The sequence below is a fragment of the Rhinoderma darwinii genome, chromosome 3, assembly GCF_050947455.1.
Source record: "Rhinoderma darwinii isolate aRhiDar2 chromosome 3, aRhiDar2.hap1, whole genome shotgun sequence".
NCBI lineage: Eukaryota > Metazoa > Chordata > Amphibia > Anura > Rhinodermatidae > Rhinoderma > Rhinoderma darwinii.
The window spans coordinates 424,252,374-424,268,001 of NC_134689.1; the positions used below are offsets into that span (position 1 = coordinate 424,252,374).

General features: G+C 43.2%; 1 protein-coding gene across 1 annotated transcript; it reads left to right on the plus strand.

The window, feature by feature from the left end:
* Positions 1–2,684: 2,684 nt before the first annotated feature.
* LOC142750655 (olfactory receptor 11L1-like) lies at positions 2,685–4,126 on the plus strand. The gene is made up of 2 exons (XM_075859646.1): positions 2,685–2,699; positions 3,200–4,126. The coding sequence occupies exons 1-2, from the start codon at positions 2,685–2,687 to the stop codon at positions 4,124–4,126; spliced, it is 942 nt and encodes a 313-aa protein (XP_075715761.1).
* Positions 4,127–15,628: the final 11,502 nt, after the last annotated feature.

Sequence of the window (15,628 nt, forward strand, 5' to 3'; positions counted from 1 at the left end):
TAGAGTGTTGTCGACTTATGCTCCTCAGCACTTGGCGTTCCGGCTCTATAACTTTACCTGGTTTGCACTTCGTGGCTGAGTTGAGGTGTTTCCTTCCACTTTAAAATAATACCACTTTCAGATGATGGTGGAATATCTAGGAGGGAAGACATTTCATGAACTGACTTGTTAAAATGGTGGTGTCCTATTACAGGACCGCGCTGGAATTCACTGATCTGTTTAGATTGACTCATTCTATCACAAATGTTTGTAAAGGTGTCTGCATGGCGAGGCCTGAATCTTATACACCTGTGGTAATGGGATTAAAATAAATACCTGAACTTAATAGCTGTGTCCCAATACTTTGTGCATATATTGTGTTGCAAAACTTTTATTTTTGGGGGGCTTGAGGATTTTTTTATTTTTTATTCAACTATAGAAAAAATTGCTAATGAGGAATCAATATAACCTAATATTGCCTAGGTCATCATATATTCTTGATTATGGGACAGTCATATAAAAGTCTATAAAAGTTATTATAAAAAGTTACAAAATTTAAGACAAAATTGTCCAAAATGCAAAAGCCAAATATAACATTTTTGGGCATATGCTGTATATCAAAGCAATTATGCCAATTCTCTGACACACCTGTAATAAAAATAATGATATTCAGTCAACACATCACATTTACCAAGCCCTCTACCACTTCTTCTGACACAAAAAAACAAAAACAAAAAGAGCTGCCACATTTTCACATGGTAAAGTGCTTGGTGTAAAATGTCATAGCTCAGTAGCTGCATCTTACTTATCAATTACCATGTGCCATGATGATGAATATGGTGAATACTGCACTAAAATTACAATATGTAGTACTAGTTGGCGGGACATCATTATTGATCATTATTTCTCTATTTCTTTCATTTATTTTCTTTTACATTTTGTGATCTTCTGTATAAATCAAAAATTGTCAATAATAATTTTATATATCTATCCCTCAATGGATTGGAACCAGGGGCGTAACTAGGAAAAACTAAGCCCCATAGCAAACTTTTGACTGGGGCACCACCTCCCCTGGGTGTCACACAACCCCCCTTGTAGATAGTGCCTTTTTTACAGCCTCCCCCTGTAGATAACGCCATACAGCCTCCCTGTAGATGACGCCATACAGCCATCTCTGTAGATAACATCATACAGCCCCCCCTGTAGATAACACCATACAACCCCCTCTGTAGATAACACTATACAGCCCCCTCTGTAGAGAATGCCATACAGGCCCCCCCCCCCTGTAGATAGCGCCATACAGCCCTCTCTGTAGATAACATCATACAGCCCCCTCTGTAGATAACGCCATACAGCCCACCCTGTAGATAACGCCATACAGACCCCTTTGTAAATAGCGCCATACAGCCCCCTGTAGATAACGCCATACAGCCCACCCTGTAGATAACGCCATACAGCCCACCCTGTAGAGAACGCCATACAGCCCCCCCTGTAGGTAACACCATACAGCCCACCCTGTAGATAACGCCATACAGTCCCCCCTGTAGGTAACGCCATACAGCCCCCCGTGTAGGTAATTCCATACAGTCCCCCTGTAGGTAACGCTATACAGCCCCCCCTGTAGGTAACGCTACACAGCCCCCCTGTAGGAAACGCCATACAGCCCCCCCTGTAGGTAACGCCATACAGCCCCCCCTGTATGTAACGCCATACAGCTGCCCCTGTAGGTAACACCATACAGCCCCCTGTAGGTAACGCTATACAGCCCCCTGTAGGTAACGCCATACAGCCCCCCCTGTAGGTAACGCTAAACAGCCCCTCTTGTAGGTAACGCTATACAGCCCCCCCTGTAGGTAACGCCATGTAGCCCCAACCCCCCAAAAAAATCCGACCTATAGTGTGTCCTACAAAAGACATGTATGCCCTATCTACAGGATAGGGGATACATGTGTGATCGCTGGCAGCGATAGGGAGAACGGGGGACCGAAAGTCCCCCGAAGTTCTCCATGACTAACCTCTGACTTCTGGAGTCTGCGCAGCTCAAGAAAAATTAAAGGAGCGCTGTTCACGCATGCGCACAAGCGCGACTGGCGCTCCATTCATTTCTACGGAGCTGCCGACCCAGACCCCGGAAGTCCGAGGTTTCTCATGGAGAACTTCAGGGGACTTTCGGTCCCCCGTTCTCCCTATCGCTGCCAGCGATCACACATGTATCCCCTATTCTGTGGATTGGGGATACATGTCTTATGTAGGAACAACCGCTTTAATGGCAGAGCGGTGAGATACCTTCCTGCTCTGCCGTAGTGTTCAGTGACGTTGCGCTGTAGCAGCCATAGCGGCAGCTAGCGGAGCCTCCGGCCATGGTGGGGGCCCATGCCGGCGGGTGACACGGTCCCCCTCATGCCGCGGACCCCTATAGCGGTAGTTACGCCACTGATTGGAACCCAAGAGATAAGGAAGCTGACGATTGAACAATCTCCACAGAGTTACTACACACAGTCCCTCGCCTACATTTTGTTTTTTTATACTGGTAGTCACTGCGTGGCTTATGTCATATGAATTGTTCATGTGTGCGCTCTTGTATTTTGAGGGATTGTGTTAACCTCCGGCATTCTGGAACTTTTCTGAGAACAGGATTGAGAGTTTGAGAGTAATGTCGGAAAGTGATTACATGTTCATCATTAGGATAAAATTTCTACAAGAACATGGAAACCCCCAATGTAAGTAAAGACAGATGAGCTTATTAGGTAGTAAACAGTTATCAAAAGCAAGAAGATGTAATGTTAAAAGATTAGTGAAGATTCCTTAATAATGTTATCTATGAATCTCCATTCTCAATGTCCAATGGCTTTCTCCAACACTATATCTCATATAGATTTCCATAAATCACTGATCAGTCGCACAACAACAATTCTAGTTAAGATCAATTCTAGAAAATACATCATTGGTTGTCATGAGGTCATGTCTTCAATAGTCCTTGGGAATATGTGTCTGGTGCTGTAGAAACATCTCTATGTATTAGACCTATGTATTTAGACCCCGGCACACAAGACGGAACTGCTGCAGATTTTCCTTGTGGATTTGCACATGGAAAATCTGCACCGGATTTCAGTCCCAGCCATGTGGATGAGATATGAAAATAAAATTTTACCTGATGCTGTAGAACATTTTTCTAAGGTTTTCTTTCTTTTTTTTTTTATCTTTTATTCTGACTGTACAGGGAAACAATCTGACGACGGTCACAGAGTTCTTCCTCGTTGGATTTCAGTGTCGTCAATGGTTACAAATTTTCCTGTTCTGTCTTCTCCTTATTGTCTACTGTGGGACAATATGCGGGAACCTCCTGATCATCACCCTGGTGTCCATCAACAAGAACCTCCACACTCCAATGTACTTCTTCATCTCACAACTGTCCATCAGCGACATCTTGTTGACCACAGAAATTGTCCCCGACATGCTCCACCTTCTACTGTATAATGGGGGGACCATTACATTTGCTGGCTGTATGACTCAGTTGTATTTTTTCGGTGCCTCTGAAGCAGTTGAATGTCTTCTCCTCACAGTGATGTCTTATGACAGATATGTGGCCATCTGTAACGCCCTCCGTTACACCTCTATCATGACAAGCGGGAATTGTGCGAAATTGGCCGCCACATGTTGGTTGCTTGGTTTCTCCATGGTATTGATTGACAATTTAACAACATCAAGGCTAAAATTTTGTGGACTGAATATTATCGACCATTTTTTCTGTGATTTTATTCCCTTACAAGAAATTTCCTGTTCTGATACCTTCATTGTTCAACTAGAAATCATGTTACTTAGCATTCCATCAGTTATCATACCAACGATCATAATAATTTCATCTTATGCTAATATTGTATTCACGATCCTAAGGATTCCATCCAATACTGGTAGACAGAAAGCCTTCTCCACCTGTAGCTCCCACCTCATTGTGGTCTCCATATTTTACGGGACGTTGTTCGGTGTTTATGTGTTTCCAACAAAAGGAGAATCATCCAGCATTAGTAAGATCCTATCCCTGCTCTACACTGTAATTACCCCATTCATCAACCCCATTATATACAGTCTGAGAAATAACGCAATTAGACAAGCCATGGATAAAACAATTCAAAAACATATACCTTGATTTACAGAAATTAACCCGTTAGTGACCGCCAATACGCCTTTTCACGTCGGTCACTAACGGGCTTTATTCTGATGCATATGCCTTTTTACGGCACTGCATCAGAATAAAGTAAACAGAGCAGGGAGCGTCAAATCTCCCTGCTCTCAGCTGCCAGAGGCATCTGAGGGCTGGGGTTGTCCCTGCTCTGCCGGGTGAGATCGATATTAGTATCGATCTCACCCGTTTAACCCCTCCGATGCGTTGCACATTAGCGTGCACCGCATCTGAGTGGTTTTGGAGAGAGGGAGAGAGCTCCCTCTCTCTCCCACCGACACCCGGCGATACGATCGCCGAGTGTCTGTATCTCTAATGGCAGCCGGGGGCCTAATAAAGGCCCCCAGGTCTGCCTGGAGCGAATGCCTGCTAGATCATGCCGGAGGCATGACCTAGCAGATGCCTGTCCGGTTTAAACGGACAGACAGTAATACACTGCAATACAAAAGTATTGCAGTGTATTACAATAGCGATCGGAGAATCACATATTAAAGTCCCCTATTGGGACTAGTAAAAAAGTAAAAAAAAGTTGAATAAAGTTAATAAAAAAAAAAAATTAAAAAAAAAGGAAAAACCCAGCTTTTCCCCTTACAAAATGCTTTACTATTAAAAAAACGAAATAAAGTAAAAAAGTTACACATATTTGGTATCGCCGCGTCTGTAACGACCGCGACTATAAATCTATTACATTATTTAACCCGCACGGTGAACGCCGTAAAAAATGTAATAAAAAACTATGGAAAAATTGCTGTTTTCTGTGAATCCTGACAAAAAAAATGTGATAAAAAGTGATCAAAAAGCCGCATCTACTCCAAAATGGTACCAATATAAACTACAAGTCTTCCCGCAAGAAAAAAGCCCTCATACAACTACATCGGCGAAAAAATAAAAACGTTACGGCTCTTCAAATATGGAGACACAAAAACAAATAATTTTGAAAAAAAAAAGTGTTTTTACTGTGTAAAAGTAGTAAAACATACAAAAACTATACAAATGTGGTATCGTTGCAATCGTAACAACCCGCTGAATAAAGTCATTGTGTTATTTATATCACACGGTAAACGGCGTAGATTTAAGATGCGAAAAATGGTGGCGAAATTTCAGGTTTTTTTCTATTCCCCCCCAAAAAAAAGTTAATAAAAGTTAATCAATAAATAATACGTCCCCCAAAATGGTGGTTTTAAAAAATACAACTTGTCCCACAAAAAACAAGACCTTATACAGCTATGTCGACGCAAAAATAAAAAGGTTATAGCTCTTGGAATGCGACGATGGAAAAATTTAAAAAATGGCTTGGTCATTAAGGTTTAAAATAGGCTGGTCATTAAGGGGTTAAACCTAATTGTTCACCAGGGCCCAGATGTAAACAAGATGTTAGAGGAAGATCCTTAAAGTTTTGTAAGTTATGAGGTTCAGCTTCCATGAATCTGTCTTGTTTTTCCAGCACATCCCACAGATGCTTGATCGGATTAAGATCAGGGGACTTTGGAGGCCAAGTGAATACCTTGAACACTTTGTCATGTTCCTCAAACCATTCCTAATATCTTAATGCTGAACACTATTTCCGAGACCTTTTCCCTACTCGACCAACCCCAATGAACCAAAACACCTCTGAACAGGTTAAGAGCATTCTTAATCTTAAGGGGGTGAAGTAGACACGTAAAGAACAAACCAGAAAAAAACATGTAGCCAGGCACTTAAGTTCTGTTAGCCCTAAAAGGACTTTGAATGCCAAAAACAATGTTTGCTGTTATTGCCAAGGACTAGGCCAAGGGATAACAGTGCAACAACTGGCACATGGGACTTTTTTTTTTGCCACACTTCCCTTTCCCGGTGTCCAGTATCGTTGTGTGCCTGGCAGTGCTGAACACAGTGAGAGAGAGCAGCCCTTCATTATGCGTTTGTCGGCGTTGATCACAAGGACAGAGAGCAGTACTTCATTGTGTTTGTCGCTGCTCAACACATGGCAAGCACACAATGCAGCAATGCTCTTGTTCAGATTCCCCAATTGCATGATGAAGTGCTGCTCTCTCCTGGTAATCAGCGCTGCATGTACTGAGTTCAGTAACTGCTCTGTAATGGAGAAAGGTAGCAAAAGTTTGGCAGCTCTCTACTCTATGGGCACCCCCAAGCTGATGTTCAGTGGCTATTGTTTCTCCTATTTTAACCCCTCAAATGTGGTGTTCAGTAGCCACAGTCTCTCCTAAGTGCTCCACCACAGCTGATATTCAGTAGCTGCGCTATCTCCTGTGTGAAGTTCCTCCTAGCTGGTGTTCAGTGGCTGCAGTCTCTCCTATGTGACTCTCTAGTAGCCTTGTACGCACCACAGATCGATCTTCTTTGCAAAAAAGATCACGGACAAGCGTCACACTGAAATGTAAGTTTAATTAACTGATTCATTTATTTATGTCACATATGTGGTAACAGTTTGTCTTATATGACTTTAATATTTTCATGGAACACTGAGTACTTCATCATTGATCTTTTATCGGCACGCCATACAATAAAGGTTGCCTACCCCTTAACTAGGTTATGTGGCTGCCAATTGTCCACTGGTATATGAGATTATATAGTTTGATATTTGGAGGAGAAAGTCACTGTTTGCTAGACCTGCCTACTATGCCTTGTTCTCCCAAAATACTGAGCAATACACTTGCAAATTAGTTGTAGAAGGAGACTCTGTTGTTGCCCTTTTGGACTCAGGGAGTCTAGTGACTCTTTTCCATGCTAGCTTGGTGGCACCAGACAATTGACAAAAGGTCAAATGGGAGTAATCTGCACACATGGGGATACAAAAGATTACCCCGCCGCTGTGATGTTTTTTTAAATCCATGTAGAAAAGTACATAACCCATAAAGTCGGAGTTGTAAAGACTTTAATGCCTAATGTTATTGATTGATGTGACTTTCCTTTGTTTTAATAACTGTGGGAAATGAAAAGTGTTTAATCAATGTTAATGTGTTTCTTGTTGATATTTCCCACTGGGTAAACTTGACAATGTGCAAGCTACAGGTGTGATACTGAGTGAAACTGAGGGACATGGAGTCATGGACCGTCGTTCCGACTCACCCCTCGATGGCTGTGGCCGTGACTCTGTGAGTGCTGGCTGGCATCTCCTTCCTAGGACATGACAGCACTCACTTCCGCCTTGCTTCACTAGGTCCTGTAGGGTGCGCGCATGAAAATAATTTCTAATTAGTCCATGATCACCCTGGACTATAAAAGGGGCTCTGCCCTTTCACTCATTGCCTGAGCGTTGTTGTGTTTACCCATGTTAGTCTTAGCAAATGGTCCCTTAATGTTATCCTGTTCCCATTGTTCCCGTGCCCTGCTACCTGTATTCCGAGCTATATTTTTTCCTCTGCCTTAGAGTGTTGGAGTCATGTTGTGCCACCTGTCACGCCTGCTGATATACACCACATCTGGTGTCTGCAAGTTCATCTATGCCATGCCTCCATTACTGCCTGGACTATTAAAGGTACTCTAGGACTGTTGTTTGGCCAGCTGCTACTCTGCTACGGCAGTGTGGCCTAGTGGGTCCACATACCCATGGATCGTGACAGTACGCTCAGGCCATGGATCCCACTGGTCAACTCAAGACCATGACAATGTCACAAGCCATACAGGCAGACCTGCGAGACCTTTGGTCATGACAAGACCAACTCCTGCTGGCAGTGGACTCTATTGCACAGCGACTTGATGCACAAGCTGAGAGCAATCAAGGCACCTGTTCCTGTTGCACCAGCCTGTGCAGCTACTGTCTGAACTACCACAGGCACACCTATATGAACTATAAACTGTGACCTGTGTCCTGTTGGCTGGCTGCCATACCATCAACGCTGTATGACCCAGTGGGTCCCCTTCCCCCTCGTGACAGTAAGCTCAGGCCATGGACCGCACTGGTCGATCCAAGACCATGACGGCGTCACAGGAGATGCGGGCGGATATGCTAGACCTACGGTCTCAACAGGACCAACTCCATCAGGCAAACTCCATCAGGCATTGAACATTATTGCACATCAGCTGGAGGTGCAAACTGCCATTCCTCCTACTACAGCTCCTGGCAGTACAACTCTTCTGGCTACAACTCCTGGCAGTGCTGACCCCCCATTTTCTTTTCCGCTACCTCACCGCTATGATGGAGATGTGAAAATCTGGATTTTTGAACCAATGCCAGATCCACTTTAGCCTGTATGCAAGGGCATTTTCGACTGATGGTGCAAAGTTTGCTTTCATCGTCTCTTTACTCACTGGCAGGGCCATAGCTTGGGTGAGCCTTATCTGGGAGAGACAAAGACCTGAGACCCGTGACTTCCAGGGGTTCCTAAGGTCATTTCAAAAGGTGTTTGAGGAGTCTGGATGAGGCTCGTCGGCAGCTGCCGCCTTGCTGAACCTACGCCAGGGAGAAACTTCCGTGGGCGAGCTTGCCATCCATTTCCGCACCCTGGGAGGAGAATTATCATTAAACAATGAGGCCTTGGTGGCAACATTTTGTCAGGGACTGTCTCCTGAAATTAAGGACGCGCTTGCCGCCCGAGATCTACCATCTACCCTGGTTTTTACTGCATCTTGGGAGATGCCTGGTTGATCTTTTGCATCTCCAGAGGTTCAGACTTCTTCTTTTGGCATCTCCTGAGGTGCTAGATCCTTGTTTTGTGGATCTCTACAGGTGTAAAAGCACTTTACACACTCTGTGAGGTTAAAAATAAAAACATTGATGATCCGTGTTAGGGTGGATTCACACGAACGTGTATTGGGTCCGTGCGGGCCGCGTGGTTTTCACGCGCCACGCACAGACCAATACAAGTCTATGGGGCAGTACAGACAGTACGTGCTTTTTGCGCAGCGTTTGTCCGCTGTGCAAAAAGCGCGACATGGTCAATATCTCAGCGTATTTCGCGCATCACGCACCCATTGAAGTCAATGGGTGCGTGAAAACCACGCAGGTCGCACGGAAGCACTTCCTGTTTCGCGCACCAGCTGTCAAAAGGATGAATGTAAGTAGTGCTTTTCTGTTTACAAACATCCAAACGGAGTGTCTTTGAGATGAGCGAACCCGGACAACCGAACCGAACTTCACCGGGTTCGGCCGAACTCGTTTTGGCCGAACCCGGCAAAAAATTTCTGGGACGCGACGTCAGGAGATAGTCACTGTCCAGGGTGCTGAAAGACTTAAACTGTTTCAGCACCTTGGACAGTGACTTCCGATCCCAATATACATGAACGTGTAAAAAAAAAAGAAGTTCTGACTTACCGATAACTCCCGGCTTCTTCCTCCAGTCTGACCTCCCGGGATGGCAATTCAGTCCAAGTGACAGCTCCAGCCAATTACAGGCCAAGCACAGGCTGCAGCGGTCACATGGACTGCGGCGTCATCCAGGGAGGTGGAGCCCGATGTCAAGAGAGGCGCGTCACCAAGGACGCGTCACCAAGGCAACGGCCGGGAGGGAAGTTCTCGGTAAGTACGAACTTTTTCTTTTTTTTTTACAGGTTTCTCGATATTGTGATCGGCATTCACTGTCGAGGGTGCTGAAAGAGTTAACTGCCGATCAGTTAACTCTTTCAGCACCCTGGACAGTGACTGATGTTGACTAGACTCATCTCTATGATGGCGGCTGCGCGAAAATCACGCAGCCGCGCATCATACACGGATGACACACGGAGCTGTCAAGTGGTTTTTGCGCGCGCAAAATGCTGCGGTTTTTGCGCGCGCAAAAACGCAACTTTCGTCTGAATAAGCCCTTAGTATGTAATAGTTTGCAGAGAAACACGTTAAAATTGTAGGGTCTCCGTTAAAAAAATACTTCCATCCCCGGAACGCAGCTTCCTAAATTACTGTACAAAGGGAAAAGAAAGAAGAGAATCTGTAAAGGATCTGCCAGACACAGCTTCTGTGTCGACGCCCGTGGTTAATCAGTCTGCATCTGTCCCTAGGTCTGATAGAGTGACTCGATCTGCTACCACTCAGGCTTGTAGGCTGAGGAGTGGGAGAAACAATCAGAGCCTGGCCAGACGGTTCTAGCTCCCGCCCTTGGTCTATTTATACTTTCATTTGCTGCCTGTCCTTTTCCTGTGATTTTTGTGTTTCCTGTTTTATGTTTTTTGTCCACTGTTTGCTGTTCAGTCTTCCGCTGGCTATCTATTTTAACCAATAAAGAAGATTTTTTCATATTCCACAAGGAGTGCTGAACCTTTTCCTTCTGGACTGTTGTTTCTACAGCGTGGAGATCGCTGTTTTCTTCGTGCACCTAGGAGGGTGAGCTGACATTTCCATATATTTCCTATGTTTGTGCTCCTTTTGTCTTTGCTCCCTTCCGTAGATTTACTGATACTGATATATCATGTCTGTCAACATTGCCAGCGGAATGTCCTCCTCCACTGTCTCTATTCAAGCTCTGCATAACATGCAAGACTGCACAGCTAGAATTAGTCAATTAGACGATATATTCAAGGAGAATATAGAGGAAACTGAAAGTAACGTGGACTTACATAAATTAATGTGGGACTTTGAAAAACTTTTAATCAAAGAAACGAGAATATGGTGGGACTTTTCTACCCTGCAAAAATATGTTCAAAAAGAAATGATACCTAGAGGGTTAAGAATTAAAAAGATACCCACCACAGTATACTATCAAGATTTTGTGCAAAAATGGAATAATATCTTATCCAAATGCTCTCTAGACCTTATGGGTTTGATTTTATCTTTTGAAGATGAAGCATTGAAAAAAGTGAAACATGACATCAAAAAAGTGCAGGATCAGTTACAAACTTATACTGGATCCAAGCCATTTGAGGAGCTAGACAATCGTCTAAAAATCACTATTTCAGAGTTGGAATCTGCCATTACAAAAAGTAAAAAATCGAAATTTCAAAGAGATCTTTTCGATTATAATACAGATGCAGTATATGAATGGGGTCGATGGGAAAAATACACCCCCAAATTTATTCTAAAAAAGCAAATGCGCAGACAATCGCAACCAATGGATCATGTGAGAAAGTCTGTTAATTTCAGTTCCAAGGAAGCAGAAAGTTCTGAAGGTCAATCTGATGATTCCTCCATGTCCATGAATTTACAGAAACCCCCCTCTTATTACAATAAGTCAAAGAAAGGACAAAAATCAAAAAACGAATAGGTAGGGCGGGGAGAAAGCATTGCAGGAAGATATCCGCAGAGAAATCGCACGGGAGCTTGTCTTCTCAAATTTTGAATATAGACAAAATATCTATTTTGTCCAAAGGACTTTCGTTTGCTCCAACTAATCACTTCAATTTATACAATACTATTGTGGACGTTAATCGTTTTATCAGGCTGCTTACTGTCAAGAGACATTTTTTGGATCATGATTCATGCATTGATTATATGGACGATTCCAAGGATTACACACATATGATCCAGGAGCTGCCAAGTACTAATGATGTGCCATTTTGTTCATTTTTAGATCATATTTGCACTAATTTTTTACAGGATTTACAGGAGGAGTCGGCTTTGCCTGAATGTGAAGCTTTGTCCAGAGCCACTAATTTTTCTGTCCACAATCCCTCTTTTTATCCCATTCATCTCAAACCTCCCGTTTTGGATAGGTTTCAGGAATTGGTTAAAAGAGATTTAGTTGAATTACACACCATGGTAGATATTAAATCTATTGATAACTTATCCAAGAGGGAACATAAAGCAATTTTTTCCTTGAGAAACAATAGTGATATAACCATTAGAACAGCTGACAAGGGAGGGGCGGTTGTGGTCCTGGACACTGCACTTTATATTAAATTAAACGAGGAATTATTATCGGATAACAACACATATGCCGGATCAAGCATTAATCCAACTGAGATTTTTTCTGAACGCTTGTACATTTTGTTACAAGAGGCTCTAAATTTGGGAGCCATAGATCAGAAGGAATGTGATTATATTTTTGTTGAGAAACCGGTTATTCCTATTTTTCACTCTTTGCCTAAAATCCATAAGGATCGCTTCCCGCCCCCTATAAGACCTATTGTGGCAGGTATTGGTTCCTTGAATGAGAAACTTAGCGAGTGGGTAGATACATTACTGCAACCTTTGGTTACACGTTGCTATGGGTTTCTCCAGGATACAAAACATGTGCTATCGTCTGTAGAGAGAATCAAATGGCAGGATAATTTTGTATGGATAACTTGTGACATTGAAGCATTGTACACATGTATCCCTCATCAATTGGCTTTAAAGGCAGTTCTATACCATTTAGATAGATATTCCAAATACTCCCTAGATCTCAAAAATGTTATTATTATGGCAATAGAGTATCTTCTCTCCTCTAACTATTTCATGTTTCATGGTTGCTATTATATTCAAAAAACAGGCGCAGCTATGGGAGCTAAATTTTCCCCTTCGTTTGCCAATTTATATGTAGCATGGTGGGAGGAGTGCTTTATATTCACTGAAAGCAATCCTTTTGCTTCTGATCTGGTCTGGTATGGTCGTTACATTGATGACATGATCATTATCTGGTCCTCAGATGTGGCGACCATACCAGACTTCATCAACTACATTAATAATAATCCATTTGGTTTGACATTCACCTATGCTTATGATTGTCAAAAAATTACGTTCCTGGATCTCACTCTAAGTGGTATTTCCAGCCTAGAGACTGTTCAGACTGGCAGCTATCGCAAGCCTACTGCTGGTAATGCAATTTTGCATGGCAAGTCCTGCCACCCGGAGCACACCATCAAGGGTGTTCCGGTTGGAGAAATTTTACGAGCTAAAAGAAACTGCTCGTCTGAACAGGTGTATAAGGAAGAAACGAATAAAATTTGTAATCGTTTAAAAAATCGAGTTTATCCCCAATGGACTTTGGATAGGGCTATTAATATGGGTGAGGACAGAAAACGTTGTGATTTACTACAAAGAAAGCATACACATAAAAAGAACAAAAATTCATCTCTTGCATCGTACAGTAAAGAATATTATACCATACAATCTATAGTGTCCAAATATTTACCAGTACTCTTTCAAGATGAGGGCTTACGCCAGATATTAGAGCCAGGTTGTAAATTTTCCTCTCGGAGAGCACCTACTTTGGGTTCTATGCTTTCACCTAGTTTAACGCAATTTTCATCCAAACAGAATTCGTGGCTTTCGTCAAAGGGCTTTTATCCTTGTGGCGCAAATATATGTATGTGTTGCAATTATGCACACCAAACTAAAGAAGTTATTTCAGACATTGATGGATCTATACATAAAATTAAACAATTCATCAATTGCAACACACGGCATGTAGTTTACCAAATAAATTGTACTTTTTGTAATTTATCTTATGTTGGGTGCACTAGTCGCCCCCTTAAGGTTAGAATTAGAGAACATCTCAATGGAGCTACTAATCCTGGAGTTAGAAATCCTTCCAATGCATCCAAACATTTTAGTCTTATGCACCAAGGCAATACCAGTAGTTTTGAGTTTTCAGGTATTGAAAGAGTTAATAGACCAGTGCGAGGTGGTGATCATAGGAGAGCACTTTTAAATCGTGAGGGTTACTGGATTCTCATGTTGAACACTATAGTCCCCAATGGTTTAAATGTGAGAAATGATCTTATTCTGAACTACTAATATTTTATATATTTTGTATATTTTGTATTTTTTATATTTTTGTGTTTGGCTTGAGATTTGATAGTTGCATTTTATACAATTTTGTATGTTTTCACATGTCATCCACTTCTGTGATAATTGCATTCACCTGATCAAAGTGGGTGTTTTTTGTCTTGGCAGCTATTTTAGTCAGACATTCTAATTCCTTTCCCTATCTATGAGTAATGGCTCTTGAGAGCTAGAAACGCGTCAGAGGGAATGTATGTTTTATGTTTTTTGTCCACTTTTTGCTGTTCAGTCTTCCGCTGGCTATCTATTTTAACCAATAAAGAAGATTTTTTCATATTCCACAAGGACTGCTGAACCTTTTCCTTCTGGACTGTTGTTTCTACAGCGTGGAGATCGCTGTTTTCTTCGTGCACCTAGGAGGGTGATCTGACATTTCCATATATTTCCAAGGGAAAAGAAAGAAGAGAATCTGTAAAGGATCTGCCAGACACAGCTTCTGTGTCGACGCCCGTGGTTAATCAGTCTGCAGCTGTCCCTAGGTCTGATAGAGTGACTCGATCTGCTACCACTCAGGCTTGTAGGCTGAGGAAAGGGAGAAACAATCAGAGCCTGGCCAGACGGTTCTAGCTCCCGCCCTTGGTCTATTTATACCTTCATTTGCTGCCTGTCCTTTTCCTGTGATTTTTGTGTTTCCTGGCTCTGCTGTTCCTGCTAATACCATTGACCTCTGCGTCTATTTGATCTTGGCTCAGCAAATGCAGGGTCTCTCCCTACAGGTCCAAGCCCTGGCTCAGAGGTGCAACCAGTGTGATGCTACCCAGGTAGTGCTCTCCACCTCACCTCTTGAACCCCACCTCAAGTTGCCTGACCGGTTCTCAGGGGACCGAAAAACTTTTTTCTTCTTTCAGGAGAGTTGTAGGCTCTATTTCCGTCTAAGGCCCCACTCCTCAGGTTCTGAGAGCCAGCGAGTGGGTATAATTATGTCCCGGCTCCCGGACGGCCCCCAAGAATGGGCCTTCTCCTTGGCTCCTGACGCCCCTGAACCTTCCTCTGTTTACCTTTTTTTTTTCTGCTCTCGGGCTCATCTATAACGAGACTGACAAGACTGCCTTTGCCGAGAGTCAGCTGGTGACTTTACGTCAGGGTAAGAGACCCGTTAAGGAGTACTGTTCTGACTTTAGGAAGTGGTGTGTAGCTTCTCGGTGGAATGACCCTGACTTGAGGTGCCAGTTTAGATTGGGTCTGTCGAACGCCCTGAAAGACCTGTTAGTTAGCTTTCCCTCTTCTGACTCTCTAGATCAGGTTATGGCTTTAGCGGTACGTTTTGACCGACGTCTCAGGGAACGACGACTTGAACATTTTTGTGCCTTCTCCTCTGGCTCCCCTATGATGACTCCCGAGGTTTCGTTGCTTCATTCTTCCACGGAAAACTCCTATGAACCAATTCAACTCGGGGCCTCCGTGTCTCCCCAACAACGTAGAGAGCTCCGCAGGAAGAATGGTCTCTGCTTCTACTGTGGGGATGACAAGCATCAAGTGAATGACTGTCCTAGGCATAAGAATACTCCAACCGGAAAACTTCCGCGCCTAAGTGACCATCGGGGAGGTCGCTTGGGCACACAGGTATTTCCGGTAAATATGAAACCTAATAAGATTTTGCTTCCCTTTCAGGTCTCTTTTGAGGGTAGGTCTGCCACCGGCAGTGCCTTTGTGGATTCAGGATCTTCTGCTAATATTATGTCTGTGGAATTGGCTATGTCTCCAGCTATGCCATTGATTGATTTACCTAAACCTGTCCCGGTAGTGGGTATCGACTCCACTCCACTTGCTAATGGTTATTTTACGCAGCATACCCCTGTTTTTGAACTCATTGTTGGCTCCATTCATTTGGAGCA